The sequence below is a fragment of the Octopus bimaculoides genome, chromosome 1, assembly GCF_046866305.1.
Source record: "Octopus bimaculoides isolate indiv1 chromosome 1, ASM4686630v1, whole genome shotgun sequence".
NCBI classification, from domain to species: domain Eukaryota; kingdom Metazoa; phylum Mollusca; class Cephalopoda; order Octopoda; family Octopodidae; genus Octopus; species Octopus bimaculoides.
In genome coordinates, this window is record NC_142928.1 from 175281705 (window position 1) to 175296497 (window position 14793).

The following is a 14793-nucleotide window of genomic DNA, read 5'->3' on the forward strand; positions in this document are numbered from 1 at the left end:
GTAATAATGGTAACATATAGTGAATACACAAATAAGATATAATGAGTTATTATGTAGTATCTGATATAATAAATATTTGTCAGTGCTATAATTAGGATGTGTATGTCAAGCAAGTAAGATATTGGCTATGTATCCAAATGTATCTGCAGTTACTTTTGACATCTAATTACCAGAAAGTCCAGTAATCAATGTAGAAGAAAATTATTGTGATATTAATCAGCTTCAATTATGTGAACATGTCTTTTGCATTTTTGTTGCTCTTTATCTTTCTTTTAAGTTGTGTTTTTAATTGAATTTTTATTTTTTTATGCCAAGTACAATGTTCTTTGAAAAATTACTTTTTAATATTAATTTTTTTACTTTTAAAATGTCTCATAACTTTTATTATGGCTCTCTTAATGCTAACCCTTCCACTGCCAAGTGTCGGTTGTACATAATTTTATTGTCAAGTTCATGCAAATGTCTCAGTTTACAAAAATCATCCTACTTGTTCTATAGTTAAGAAATAGATCTAAAGTCTAGAAAAAAATATCACAATTTTATCCATTTCATTCTATGTTGTTGATGACTTTTAGAAAAACAAAAGTATCTCAGCTAATGATTTTCATCTAATGTCTTAGGTTTGAAACAAAAACAAGTAAATTATTATAACCAGCAGCTTTTTGTTCATTTAATACTAAAATATATATCTCAGTCAAAATTAGTTACTAGTAGATACATTCACAGAGTTAAAATGCTATTGTGTGCAATTATTAAAAGAGTTAGTTTTTTTTTCACTTTTCCATATAGGTTTACTGGCATTTTAAGATAGATAGAAAATTTGATAATTTACACATCTTATTTTTTACTATTTACTCTTTGAGTTTTCTATAATTTATTTAAATTCAACAAGGCTAGTGTTAAATAATGTTGCTACTGATGCTTTTGTTAAAATGGCATAATAACTTTGCTTGAACATGCCTTAAGTCTGAAGATAGCTTATCAAAAAAAAAGCATTCAGTAGGCATTAACAACTATGACTATCCCATCCTTAATGTAGGCCAGTTTTTATAAGAACTTACAAAAGCATGTCATACGTTGTTTTAACACTAGCTTTTAAACTGGTGATATCCAGCCTAAATATTCCACCAATTTTATGTTCAAAATTGGCCAGATCTAGCCTCTTACACCTACCCTACTATGTCATTCTAACAATAAACAAGCACTTCATCGAAATCTTGAAACTACAAGATAATGCATGATAATTTTTTAAAAATCTGAATAACTAAGCATTACATTTGACAGAGTAACCTGAATGCAAATGGATTAAAGCTGAAAGAATGTTTAGTGAGAGATTTTGCTGCTGCACATAGTAAGTCAACCGTTTGCATAGAAATACTGTCATTGATTCATGATGTGAAGTATGTCATGTGACATTTCCAATAATAATTTTCTATTAATATTTTTTAAAGTTTTTGATATTTTACTATAATTCTTATTAGTTAATGTTTCTATTTCAGAGGTGATCTAGATTTTTCTGAAAAGGAGGATGATGATGTGGATGCAATTATTGAAAAACGTAGGAAAGAAAGAGAAGCTTTGTTAGAGGTAATATATTTGGTTACTATCAACAGAGTTAAACTGAATTCTATCAAACGTGTATTTCTTGTGGTATTTTGTCTTTCCAAATTTATTGACAATGTCTTAATTTTGTTTTCATGGTTCTAGGTAATTGTTTGAGATAGTTCTATAAGAAATTTGTACCCAATTTGTTAGTAGTTTGAAAAAAGATTAACCCTCATAAATGTTAATGTAATCTCAACTCAAAGAATCTCTGATTTTACTTATTTTTCTTCTCTTTGATTAACATAGTAAAGCATTAGACCAATAGACCAGGTACCTTTTATAGTATCTAGTTTAAATATTCTGTGTTTCTACATTCAGAAACAGTAGAGCATTGAGTTAAGTGTTTAACAGTCATCATCATTTCATGTCCATTTTCTATGCTGGCATCGGTTGGATGGTTTGACAAAAGCTGACCAACTGAAAGGCTGTTCAGGTTCCATGTCTGTTTTTGGTACAGTTTCTGTGGTTGGATGCCCTTCCTAATGCCAACAACTTTACAGAGGTACTTTTACATAGTACTGGCATGGGTGCTTTTTCTCTGGCACCAGCACTTATAAATCCATAAGATTAGGGATGCTCAGCTGGAGAGGGTTCCAGGGGTCGAGCCTGTATGCAAAGGCTACCATGCTTTTACTTAGCTTGATGTGTTTTTTTCAAGCACAGCAAACTGCCAGGAGTTTCAGTCCCCTGTCTTCTGCTCTGTGAGTCCCGTCTGTAGATCTTTTCTCACCACTTCGTCCCATATCTTCCTGGGTCTACCCCTTCCACATGTTCCCTCTACAATTAGAGATCAGCACCTCTTGATGCAACTGTTCTCATTCATATGCATTCTGAGTTCATGTTCTTTCTGTTTTGCCTTTCATCCCTCCACTGTCAATAAAACAGCTATCAGGCATGCATTGAGTTGCATTCAGTTAATTGTACCCTTCCTTCAGGTGTGGCTGCAAGGTTAAGAGGTGTACTTTGTAGCCTTGTGGTTTCAGGTTCTGTCCCGCTGAACAACACCTTGGGGAAGTATTTTCTGTTATACCTCTAGGCTGACCAGTACCTTGTGAGTAAATTTGATAGACAGAAACTATGGAAGTTCATTGCATATGTATGTGCAAATGTGCAGGAATGTTGGTATTCCACAGTTTTGCTTCTCACTGCTTTTGCAAAAAAGTTTGCATTCATTGTTTACATTATAGCTTGTTGCTCTGCACTTTCAAAGGTGCATGGAATAAAAATATCTTTTAGTTGAAAAACAGGTAAGTGTTGGTGTTAGAAAGTGCATCCTGCTCTAAGATCTTGCTTTAGCTAAGTCCCCACTCAACCTGTATCTGCATGGGAAAATGGAACTGAATGAATACTATTACCTCTCAGAATAGGATTAATTGGCTGCAGCTGTTTGGGTTCTAGGTATTTGGCTTAGCTGTTTGGGCATAAATCTGCTTTGACAATGGCTTTTTTAGTGATAGACTGTTTAGCACAGAAAGCAAACAGACACACATACTCACACACAGAAAGTGACAGAGAGTGATAGACAGACATTGAACTGTTATACATAAAAAACGGAGAAAATGCGATTGCACCTGATACACTGCATCTTAATGAGAGGGTTTAGTGGTGTTACAATGACCAAACAACATCCATTCTTTATTATTGTAAACACATATCTTTATGTTTGCACATGAACACTTCAGTTAATATTTTTATTGATTGCAACCATAATTTTGGTTTTTTTTTTCCCTAGTCTTTCAAAACCAACAAAGAAAATACTGAAACATCAGCTTCTGTAGAGGAGACTGAGAAAAATGAAAATGCTGATGAGGCAGAGCCTTTTGAAGAGACACCTGAGGTAACTGACGAAAAAGAGAATGAAGAAGAAATAGAAAATAAAGAAATATATGAAGATGACAATGCTATAGATGTAGATGATGATTCTGATAATAGTTCTTCAACATCATCATCATCAGCCTCATCATCATCGTCGTCGTCATCATCTACAGAAAGCAGTGATGATGAGTCAGAAGATTCCAAACTCAAGAACTCTAATGATGTTCCGATGGATGTAGATTTGGATGATTTCGAGAACATAATTAAACAAAAGCTAGAAACATTGGAAAGTTTAGATAATGGTAAATATTTTCTTTTCATAATGAATGAAAGAAAGTTCAAGTGGGATATGTTTCTTTGATACAGCCAACATTTGCATAAATGTATTTGTGTAAACGGTGGTGCCCCAGCATGGCTGCAGTCCTCAAACTGAAATTTAATGCAAAAGAAAAAACACTACAGTGTATTATTATAAAATGTTACTTAATCATTAAATTCCAGTAATGCAGATATTGTGAAAGTCCTCACTGATATAGGAAGCGTATGTCACTGACATCTGTCTGTATTGACTGAGAAACAAAATCAATGCATTAAGTATGCAAGTATGGAGCTGAGTGATTGGTCTGAGAGAGAGAAAGAGATCCGTTGATAAGTAGAGATGTGTATTGGTGAAGGTTGTTAACAATGAAAATGATTTTAGTTCTGGCAGTCGATTGAATAAGAGATAGTGTGGAAGAGAAGTATCAGAGTGTAGGAAACTGGCAGATATATGTTAGAGTATTTAAAGCTTCAATAAATTTATATTAGAATAGCTAGTCTACATTCATTGGATGCTTGATACTGTTAGGGAAGACAGTCTTCAGTAAGTTTCATTGTAAGTTAGTTTAAAATTATTTCTGCTTAATTTATGTCTCTTGATTTATTTCTTATTTAACCCTTCAGCATTCAGATTACTTTGTTGACAGTGATATCTATTTATTCACATTTTTAAAAATTAATCTTGTAGCTTCAAGATTTTGATGATGTAATTATTTTTGTTTTTAGATTAACATTGTAGGGTAGGTGTGAGAGGCTGGATTTGACCAGCTTCAACGTAAAACAGAATATTTTGGCTGGATGTGACTGGTTTAAGTGCTAAAGGGTTAATCAGATCTTAATGAATTATGTAAAAGGATTAACTAACTGGCTAAGTGTGTCTATTTGTTTCTTTTAATAGTAGAACATAATAAATCATTCTTTTTGTCATATGCTATCAACTTGTCTTGTTATATGTTATGGCTAATATAAATATAACAAATGTGCTCTCCAGAGCATTAATTAAATGGCTTCTTTCGCAGTAGTATCAACTTTTACTAAGGATTATCGTTAATCATTTTATCGCGTTTGTCTTATGTCCTTCTTCCTGTTTCTGATCTCCTTCTTCCTGTTTCTGATCTCCTTAAAGATTCATCAGACAAATAAGGCATTCACAATTCTAATTACTTTAGTTTTCACTCATAATTTTCCATGCCTTTTTCAGCAGCTCATTGTCTCTCGTGTATTCCATTTCCGATCAGACTGCACATTATGTGTATTGAGGCGCTGGGATGACTTGTGTAATTCCTAGTAAGTTGGTTCTGTATTTGCTAAATTTGTATTGTTCTCTTGGTAGATCAAATATTTGTGAGTTTTTCTGCTAAATTTTTTTTTAAATCTCATCATGGAAGGTTGGCTCAGATCAGATTTTTCTTCTCAGTAAATTCATCTATGAGGGGGTGCTGAAAAGTTCCTGGTTTTGGGTAAAAGAAAATACAAGAGGATCAGTTAATTATGATTTTTATTCAACATATTCCCCTCTCAGATTCACACATTTATTGCAGCAGTCGTCTAGTTTTTCTAAGCCCTGTAAAAGAACTCCAACCAGGACTCTGTAGTGGTTATCACTTCTGAATCAGGGTGAAATTTTGTTCCCTTGAAATGTTTCTTCAGTTGTGGAAAGAAGTGATAGTTGGAGCGGGGTGGAGTCAGGAGAGTAAGCCAAAGTTGTATATCCTCCGTAGAGTTTCATGCACTGTGTATGCTGGTGCATTGTTCTGCAAAAACAAAACACCATGGCTCAGCTTTCCATGGTATTTCTGCTTCAAAGCTTCACACAGTTCGTTCAAGAGACATGTAGTATTCTGCATTGATGGTGCGGCCCTTCAGCAGGTATTTTATGAGGAGCATTCCATCTTTGTCCCAAAACACTGAAGCCAGAATTTTTCCAGCTGACTTCTGGGTCTGAAACTTCTTGGGATGCGTTGAACCACTGTGGCACCACTCCATTGATTGGTGCTTGGTCTAGGGAAAATAATGATGAAGCCAAGTTCCATTCATGGTGACTAAAATGAGCAATAAAATGAGCCTCTTCTGCTGCAAACTGGTCGAAAGTTGTCTACGATGTTGTCACTCTGATGCACTTCTGATTTGCATTCAGGCATTTCGGTACCCATTTTGCAGAAAGCTTTGTCCAGAATGTTGTGGATGATGTGGCCAACTCTTTCATGGGAAATCTCCAGGAATGGCTGTGTGGTAAGTAGCTTGCTTACCAACCACATGGTTCCGGGTTCAGTCCCACTGCGTGGCACCTTGGGCAAGTGTCTTCTACTATAGCCTTGGGCCGACCAAAGCCTTGTGAGTGGATTTGGTAGACGGAAACTGAAAGAAGCCTGTTGTATATATATATATATATATATATATATATATATATATATATATATGTGTGTGTGTCTGTGTTTGTCCCCCCAACATCGCTTGACAACCGATGCTGGTGTGTTTACGTCCCCGTAACTTAGCGGTTCGGCAAAAAGAGACCGATGGAATAAGTACTAGGCTTACAAAGAATAAGTCCTGGAGTCGATTTGCTCGACTAAAGGCGTTGCTCCAGCATAGCCGCAGTAAAATGACTGAAACAAGTAAAAGAGTAAAGAGAGTCTCAGCTATGACTTTAGCTGTAATCTAGAGATCCTTGACAATCATGATGTGCACAGCGTCAGCTTTGTCTTCTCTGGTCGCAGAAGTTGGCCATCCTGACCAGGATTCATCTGTGACCTCGAAATGACCAGTCCGAAACATTGACACCCAGATTTTCACTGTAGAGTAAGATGGGCAGCCATCCTTTAAGACTTCCTTCATCTTGCCATGGATTTCTGTTGTTGTTTTGCCTTGTAAAAACAAGAACTTCATGAATGCCTGTGCTTCAATTTTACCAAAAATCCACTGTAGGTGCTGCCATCATGTGTTAAATCTGCAAAAAGCAAAAGATATATTGTATACCATCATGATTTTTTGCATCTCTTCTCCTAAATAGTTGTCCTGCCTCCCCTGTAAAGGTAACAGATCTGTCCTTTTCGAATACCCTTAAAGCCAAGAACTTCTTAGTACCCCCTTGTATAAGGCTACTTTAGAACTGATAAGGATATATTTAGAACTTCAAAAATATCTGACAGTAAATTGTACAATATTTATTCTTGATCTCTTTCCATCAAATTTTCCTGTAATATGCCAATGTAGATTTTTTTTCAATTGGTTTGAGAATTTAACCCTTTAGTGTTCAAATTATTCTGTCAAATGTAATAATTATTAACTCTTATTGCTTTGAATTAATCATACATTATCTTGTAGCTTTGAGATTCTGAAGATGTAATTGTTTACTTTTAGAATGACATTATAGGGTACGTGTGAGAAGCCAGATCTAGCTGGTTTGAACATAAAACAGGTGGAATATCTGGACCAGACATGACCGGTTTAAATGCTAAAGGGTTAAATAAAGCATTAGTGGATGTCTGAAGATGACACAACTATGCTGGTAAGGATATAAATGGTTGTAAAAGTGCCATGCAATGATGACAGTTGTTTGCAATGGCGATAAACCAAGAAGGATTTTGGAAGTAATAGATCTTGAAAGGTTATACTTTAAAAATAAAATAAATCTTTTTCTCCTGTATATGGAAGAGATACTGTATGATAAGCTATGATAATGCTGAATTTATTGAGATTTGTAGTCGTTGTACATTTAATCTGAGAGTGTCTTGTGAAATTATTTGAAATATCTAGTTTTCACTCATAAAAGTGTTACAAACAACTATAGCTTATTATTCAAAATATAATTGGTGGATCTTTGTGTACAATATGACATATATACCTGTTGCTGTGAGTATTGCAAAGCAATGAGAAGTTCTTGGTAAGCCTATTCTTTAGTACAGATTTGATTCTCTTTGAAGCATTGATTCCACTTATATTTACAATTTTGAGCCAATGTTAATAGACTGGACGAGGTTAACTTTCATGTATTATGTTTAGACAAATCCATCACCAAATTAAGAGTTACAGGGTGTTTCCATTTCATATGTGCACATGTACTTTGCTTTGTGTAATTATTATTGATCAAAGCTCTCCTGAAACCTATTACGGATATGTGACTGTTTGCATGCTTGCCAAATGCATGTTTGAAGAATATGGGTTGATTGGTCATTTGGTGGTAAATATAAGTTATATACCTTGCATAGCATATAATAATTTTAAGTCTCTAATTTACTTTTTTACTAATATCTATCCCAATTCTTTTAAACAATATTTATATAAAATTAACTTACATAAACTTAGCTGTTGGAGAACTAACTAACAATTAAGCATCATAAATTCTTTTTTTGTCTATTAGTAACGTTCACAGAATAATACTGATGGACTAAACTCTACAGAGCTGCAATTTCCTATTTAAAATTTCCTTCTGTAAATTTATTATTGAATAATGTTTTTAAAATTCTGTATCTTAACAGAAAAGCAAATTATATTGTGATACATTAAAATAAATTAAACTTTCATAAATGTTATTAACATAAACACAATATCTCATGCTATTACAAGTAAATATCCAAAATCATTAAAATTCACTCTATTCTAAAGTAAAGACTTTATGGTTAATGATATATAAAGGTATCAGTGAAACATTGTTAGCTATATAATTATCATCAGCAAATATACAGTCAAATTAGAAAAAAAAAAAATCAATTAGCTAAATTAACATTAATCTCTTGAAGCTTGTGTCAAATTTAAGATTGGAAAATACATTAATGAAAAAATAAAGTCATTTAGATTAATTACCAGCAAGCAACATGTAACAAAACCCTTCCTGAATTCACCATTTTATCTTACCTACAACACCACATATGCACACAATCAGCATGTATGAAAACACCTTTGGTCAATTTAACTAAACAAGGTGATAAGTTCTGACAGTGTTGTTCCTTCCATTACCTTCAAACTACACTACACTTTACCTACTTCCACACTTCTCAATTGTTATTGTTCATTCTTGCTTTAAATTTTCAGTTCAGTCCCACTGCATGGCATCTTGGGCAAGTCTCTTCTGCTATAGCCATGGGCTGACCAATGCCTTGTGAGTGGATTTGGTAGACAGAAACTGAAAGAAGCCTGTCATGTGTTTGTGTGTCTGTGTTTGTCCTCCTCCCCACTGCTTGACAACTGGTGTTGGTGTGTTTATGTCCCTGTCTGTTTGGCTAAATCCCTTCAAGGCGGTGCCCCAGCATGGCCGCTGTTGGATGACTGATACAAGTAAAAGATAATGTTTTAACAATAGCAAAAAACATTTTGCGACTTTGAAAGTCATACAAATAAAGGATCCATTGCACCACATTTTATATATAATTCAGGTTTTAGTTTGTATGCTTTTTTTACTTTTTGTATTCCAAAGAGTAGATACCAATAACTACTACAAGGACCTTGAATATTAATGATACCAAGTTTGGTAGAAAATCATAATATTTAAATGGCTTGAAACTGTTGCTTTCTTCCTCTCATTTAATATCAAATAAATGCATTTATGTATTATATTATTCTAAATATTAGCTTGCCTTTTCTTTAAATGCTAACTTTTTTTTCTAATCTTCAGTTCTCCAACACTGTTTGTTAATATATAATGGTATATTTGATTGTTTTCCTTTGTTTCTCCTAAAGATTCTGAGCCCTTGTTACAACCTTCACTCAATGAATCATTATCTAACAAGAAGGCTGTGCCGGTGAGGTCAGGAATTGACATGTTTGCAGAAAATGAAACTCTAGATGAATACCATGTAAGAATAATTCATGTATTCTGTTCATAAACATATCTATGTGCTTATATATGCGTTTTTAATTATGAGTATTTTCATGCAGCTGTATGCATGGTAGCAATGGTATAAGTATCTTTATGAAGTTGGATGTGTGGTGGTAGTTTTTACGATTCTATAGTAAGTCTTGTAACCACTCAACTGTGAAATGGGTCTGTTAACATCGTCTCCTTCATTGGACACGAAACTCGGCTTGTGAAGACCTGTTGGGGCAAGCGAAAGCGAAATCGTGATGGCACCTGTGCCCAGCGTCGCCTTCCTGGCACTTGTGCCAGTGGCACGTGTAAAGACATTCGAGCGAGATCATGCCAGTGCCGCTGGACTGGCTCCTGTGCAGGTGGCATGTAAAATACACCATTTTGAGGATGGCCGTTGCCAGTATCACCTGACTGGCCTTCGTGCAAGTGGCACGTAAAAGCACCCACTACACTCTCGAAGTGGTTGGCGTTAGGAAGAGCATCCAGCTGTAGAAACTCTGCCAAATCAGATTGGAGCCTGATGTAGCCATCTGGTTTCACCAGTCCTCAGTCAAATCGTCCAACCCATGCTAGCATGGAAAGCGGACGTTAAACGATGATGATGATGATGATGATGATGAAGCAGACTAACAAAGATATGGGTCCTGCTCATTGACAGGACACAATGTTCATACCCAACTATGAGGCGGAACACACTCAAGTAAAATAGATTTTGTTATAAGTCAGGCTGACTGTAACAAGAAGTGTTGTCAACTTTCAGGTTTCAACTCTTGTGAGTTAGTAGACCAGCATCTGAACCCCACAGCAGTTGTATTACTTTTGAAAATGTTTATTGTTTTGGCTTGCCCATTTATTTTTAAAATGAGCATAAACAGTATTAAATAAATGATTGATTTCATCATCATCATCATCATCATCATCATCGTTTAACGTCCGCTTTCCATGCTAGCATGGGTTGGACGATTTGACTGAGGACTGGTGAAACCGGATGGCAACACCAGGCTCCAATCTGATTTGGCAGTTTCTACAGCTGGATGCCCTTCCTAACGCCAACCACTTCGAGATTTAATTACAAATTCAAGACTAACAGTATATTAATCTGTTGGGACCTGTTTTGTATTTCAGGATGTTTGTGTGGCAAACTATACTGGTGCTGTTCATGAAAACCCCAGTTTGACAGATAACTGGGATGATGCTGAAGGATACTACAGTAAGTTGACATTATATTCTTTAATTAGTGTCTTTCCAAAATAGGTTGTTAATTAACATCACTTGAACAAGAGAGATGCAGTATATTGTATTGACGTAATTATTTGGTCCCCACACCCAGAAGAAAGCAAAGTTCATCTCAAAAATAGATACGGTCATACATTTAGTTTAGGCTTAGTTAAGGTCATTTCCTATACTTTTACATTTTGTAAGTTAATACCTCCAAAATCATGAGAATCAAATGTTAAATCTATGATAAGAATTTACATAACTCAATGTAATTAGTCATGTTTTTGTTAATTTTTTGTATTTAATTATTTCTGAACCTGCTTTCATAGCTCACTAACAATACCCCCTCCACCTTTGTCATCCTACTTACTATGGCCACAGTCATCTATTTCTGGTCCCCATCTCTGCCACAGTTCATCATCCTCCCACCAACTTCATTGTCAGATTGCTGCTCCCCACAACTGTGCTTGTCACAATTTCTCCTTCCCGACCCACTTCTATCTTTCTCACCTCCCTCTCTAAACTGATATTTACAATCAACCACACCTTCACCCTCTTTCATCACTCTCTACATCCATGTTTAGTCCAATTTCTACCCCTCTGTCACTCTCTTCCCACTTTCTCATGAAATTACTTATCCTTTATCTTTCCCTCCTGATCCACAATTTATACTTTCCCTTATACTTACCTTGTACCTTGTGAGTTACACTCTGGCCTCCCGTTACCATCATCTTTAGTTCCCTTTCACTCTCACATAATGCTGGGAAGCCATGTATCTCCTTTACAGTAAGACATCTGTGCTTATCTCTTTATCATAGTTTAGCCTTGAACACCTTGCTTAAAAGTCATTTCCATCTCTCTCAAATACTCCCACTTAGATGTGGTGTCTTTTTTCTTTTTTCTTTCTTTACTATGTCTTACAAGTTACTTAGTAACATCACTTATGCTGGTGTCATGGAAAAAAGCACTCAGTAACGTGGTTGGTGTTAGGAAGAGCATCGAGCCGTAGAAAGTATGCCAAAGTTGACATTAGGGCCTGATGCAGCGGCTCGTTGGACCCTGTCAAACCATCCAACCCATGCCATTTTGGTAAATGGCTGTGAAATGATGATGGTGTTGGCAATGATAATAATGATGGTAATGGTGGTGGTGATGATGATGATTTTGTTAGAAATTTAACCTGTTTTTAAATATCCATTTGTTTTTTTTCATGCTTGCTTAGTGTAGGATTATTTCTTTTTCAAAACAATTGTTTTTATGATTGAACGTCCCTCCTACTAATAATCACTCAGCTATGAAGAAAGAGTGGATTCCCATCCTTTCTTTTCTTTCTAAAATTAGGGAAACTTGAGCATGCAAAGCTTAGGATAACACCATAATCTCTGTAGTAAAACCTAAATAGTCAGTAGTCCAGTTTTGTGTCCTTGTTGTTCTAAATGATATTCCATTGCTACCTATGCACTATCAAGAGTAATGACAATATCAGTTGAGCATCAAATCTCTCATGGCATTTAGCTATGTCCCTTCATATTCTAAATTCAAATTCCATTGAGGTTGACTTGCCTTTTATCCTTCCATAGTTGATAAAATAAAGTATAGGTGTCAATATTAAATTTGCCATGCCCTTCCCCATAAGTGCAGCCATTCACTTATCTCAGAAATTATTGTTATTATTGTTGCTTTTTTTTTTTTTAACTAGGGGTACGGATTGGAGAAGTGCTTGATAAACGCTACACTGTGTATGGCTATACAGGCCAGGGAGTGTTCAGTAACGTAGTGAGAGCCCGAGATGCAGCACGAGGAAATTTAGATGTTGCTGTTAAAATTATAAGAAATAATGAAATGATGTAAGTTTCATGTTTGTATTTAATAATTATTTTAATTTTGATCTATATAAAATTTATTATAAAAAAAAAACTTTTACGTGAATTTTTCTACATTACCTCTTTCTTTTTTTATAACTGTTTAGATTGCACTTTCTTCAACCTGAGAAAGGATTTAATGCAATGTTTTCAATATTTTAAATTGTCATATAAAAATCATATTTTGTTGTTTAAGCTCATTAGATGAACTGGCAGAATCATTAGCATGCTGGGCAAAATGCTTAGAGGCATTTTGTCTATCTTAACATTCCGAGATCAACTTTGCCTTTCATTCTTTTGGGGTTGATAAAATAAGTACCAATTGAGCACTGGGGGTCGATTTAATCAACTACCCACTCCTTACAAATTTCAGACCTTGTGCCTATAATAGAAAGGATTATTTAAGCTCATTAAAATTTTATTAAGTGGATAAAGAACTTGAATTATCTCCTTTAAACTTGCTTCATGTCTTACATACAGAAAAAGAGATGATATGCATGGTAGATTTTATATTGTGATTATTTTTGTAAGTTTCAGTTTTAAGAGTTTCCTATATTTAATTTTTTTTTTTTTTAAGTTTTACATAAGCGTAGGAGTGGCAGTGTGGTAAGTAGCTTGCTTACTAACCACATGGTTCCGGGTTCAGTCCCACTGTGTGGCACCTTGGGCAAGTGTCTTCTATTATAGCCTCGGGCCAACCAAAGCCTTGTGAGTGGATTTGGTAGACGGAAACTGAAAGAAGCCCGTTGTATATATGTGTATATATATATATATATATATATATATATATATATATATAATGTGTGTGTGTGTGTGTGTGTGTGTATGTGCGTATATGTTTGTGTGTCTGTGTTTGTCCCCCCAACATTGCTTGACAACCGATGCTGGTGTGTTTACATCCCCGTAACTTAGCAGTTTGGCAAAAGAGACCGAAAGAATAAGTACTAGGCTTACAAAGAATAAGTCCTGGGTTCAATTTGATCGACTAAAGGTGGCGCTCCAGCATGGCCACAGTCAAATGACTGAAACAAGTAAAAGAGTAAATGAGTAAAAGATAGTAAACATTCTTTTTTAACTGAAAACATCATAGGACAGGTCTCTTCCAGAAATTTTCTTTTTTTTATATCGGTGTCCGTGATGTTTTGTAGTATATCTGAAGCTGGTGAGGTTAAGGGAAGAGACATCACAGCTTATGGTTTACTGTAGTAGGAAGTAGCCCATAAGATATTGAGTTCTTCTCTCACAGAAGACCTGGTCTAAATACTTTCAACAGAGTGCATTCTACCAGCCAGGAAGTGATGCTAAACAGAGTGATGGATCATAATAATTTAAAAGTGATTGATTCTTTTGTATTTCTATTTAAAAGCTACTTAAACATGTAAAACTCTTAGAACAAGAAGAAAATTAACTCTCTGGACTGAAATAAAAATAATCATAGCAATAGTATAATTATGTTATATATCTCTATTTTTCTATATGTAATGTATATGGAACAAGTCTAAAGGAGATGATTCATAAAATTCTTTGATAATTGAGATTCAGATTTGTTTTTTATATAATTTCAAATAACAACTCTTATTCTTTTTGTATCTTGTCAAAGTAGCTGTTTTTTCAGTATGTAACTACATGAAGATGTTATGTAACTGATGAAAATTGAATATTTAGGAATGTAGTAAACTCTTGTAAGGGGTTTAATCATTTGAATATGTAAATATAAATTTGAATTCTAGACAAAGATGAGAAGTGTATTGAAAGATAAACAGTCTTGTGTTGCTGTAGGTATGCAATAAAAATAAATGATACACTATATTAAATGTGAGTCAACATTTCTGATCTTAATGAAATTTCGAATTAATTTTATGTTCAAAATTTTGAAGAAAAAATATACTTGTTGTTCAGTGTTACATTTTAGGTACTTGCAAACTGAATTAAGTATGCTTGGTACAATATTTGTCTTTGGCTTAACCCTTTAGCATTTAAGTTTGCCATATGTGGCTCAAATATTATCTGTTTCATGTTCAAATTGACCAGCTCCAACCTCTCACATCTACCTATAATATCATTCTAAAACCAAACAGTCACATTACTGAAATCTCAAAGCTACAAAATAATGCATAATTAATTCAAAACAATATGAATAGCCAAGAATTTCATTTGACAGTAATCTGA

General features: G+C 34.6%; 1 protein-coding gene across 1 annotated transcript in view; it reads left to right on the forward strand.

Moving 5' to 3' along the window:
• The window catches only part of LOC106867656 (uncharacterized), a 35518-nt gene that overhangs the window by 13128 nt on the left and 7597 nt on the right, over nucleotides 1–14793 (forward strand). The window contains exons 5-9 of the mRNA XM_014912587.3: nucleotides 1500–1587; nucleotides 3338–3722; nucleotides 9415–9530; nucleotides 10670–10754; nucleotides 12462–12609. Of these exons, the coding sequence (XP_014768073.1) occupies nucleotides 1500–1587; nucleotides 3338–3722; nucleotides 9415–9530; nucleotides 10670–10754; nucleotides 12462–12609 (822 nt within the window). The remainder of the gene's footprint in view (nucleotides 1–1499; nucleotides 1588–3337; nucleotides 3723–9414; nucleotides 9531–10669; nucleotides 10755–12461; nucleotides 12610–14793) is intronic.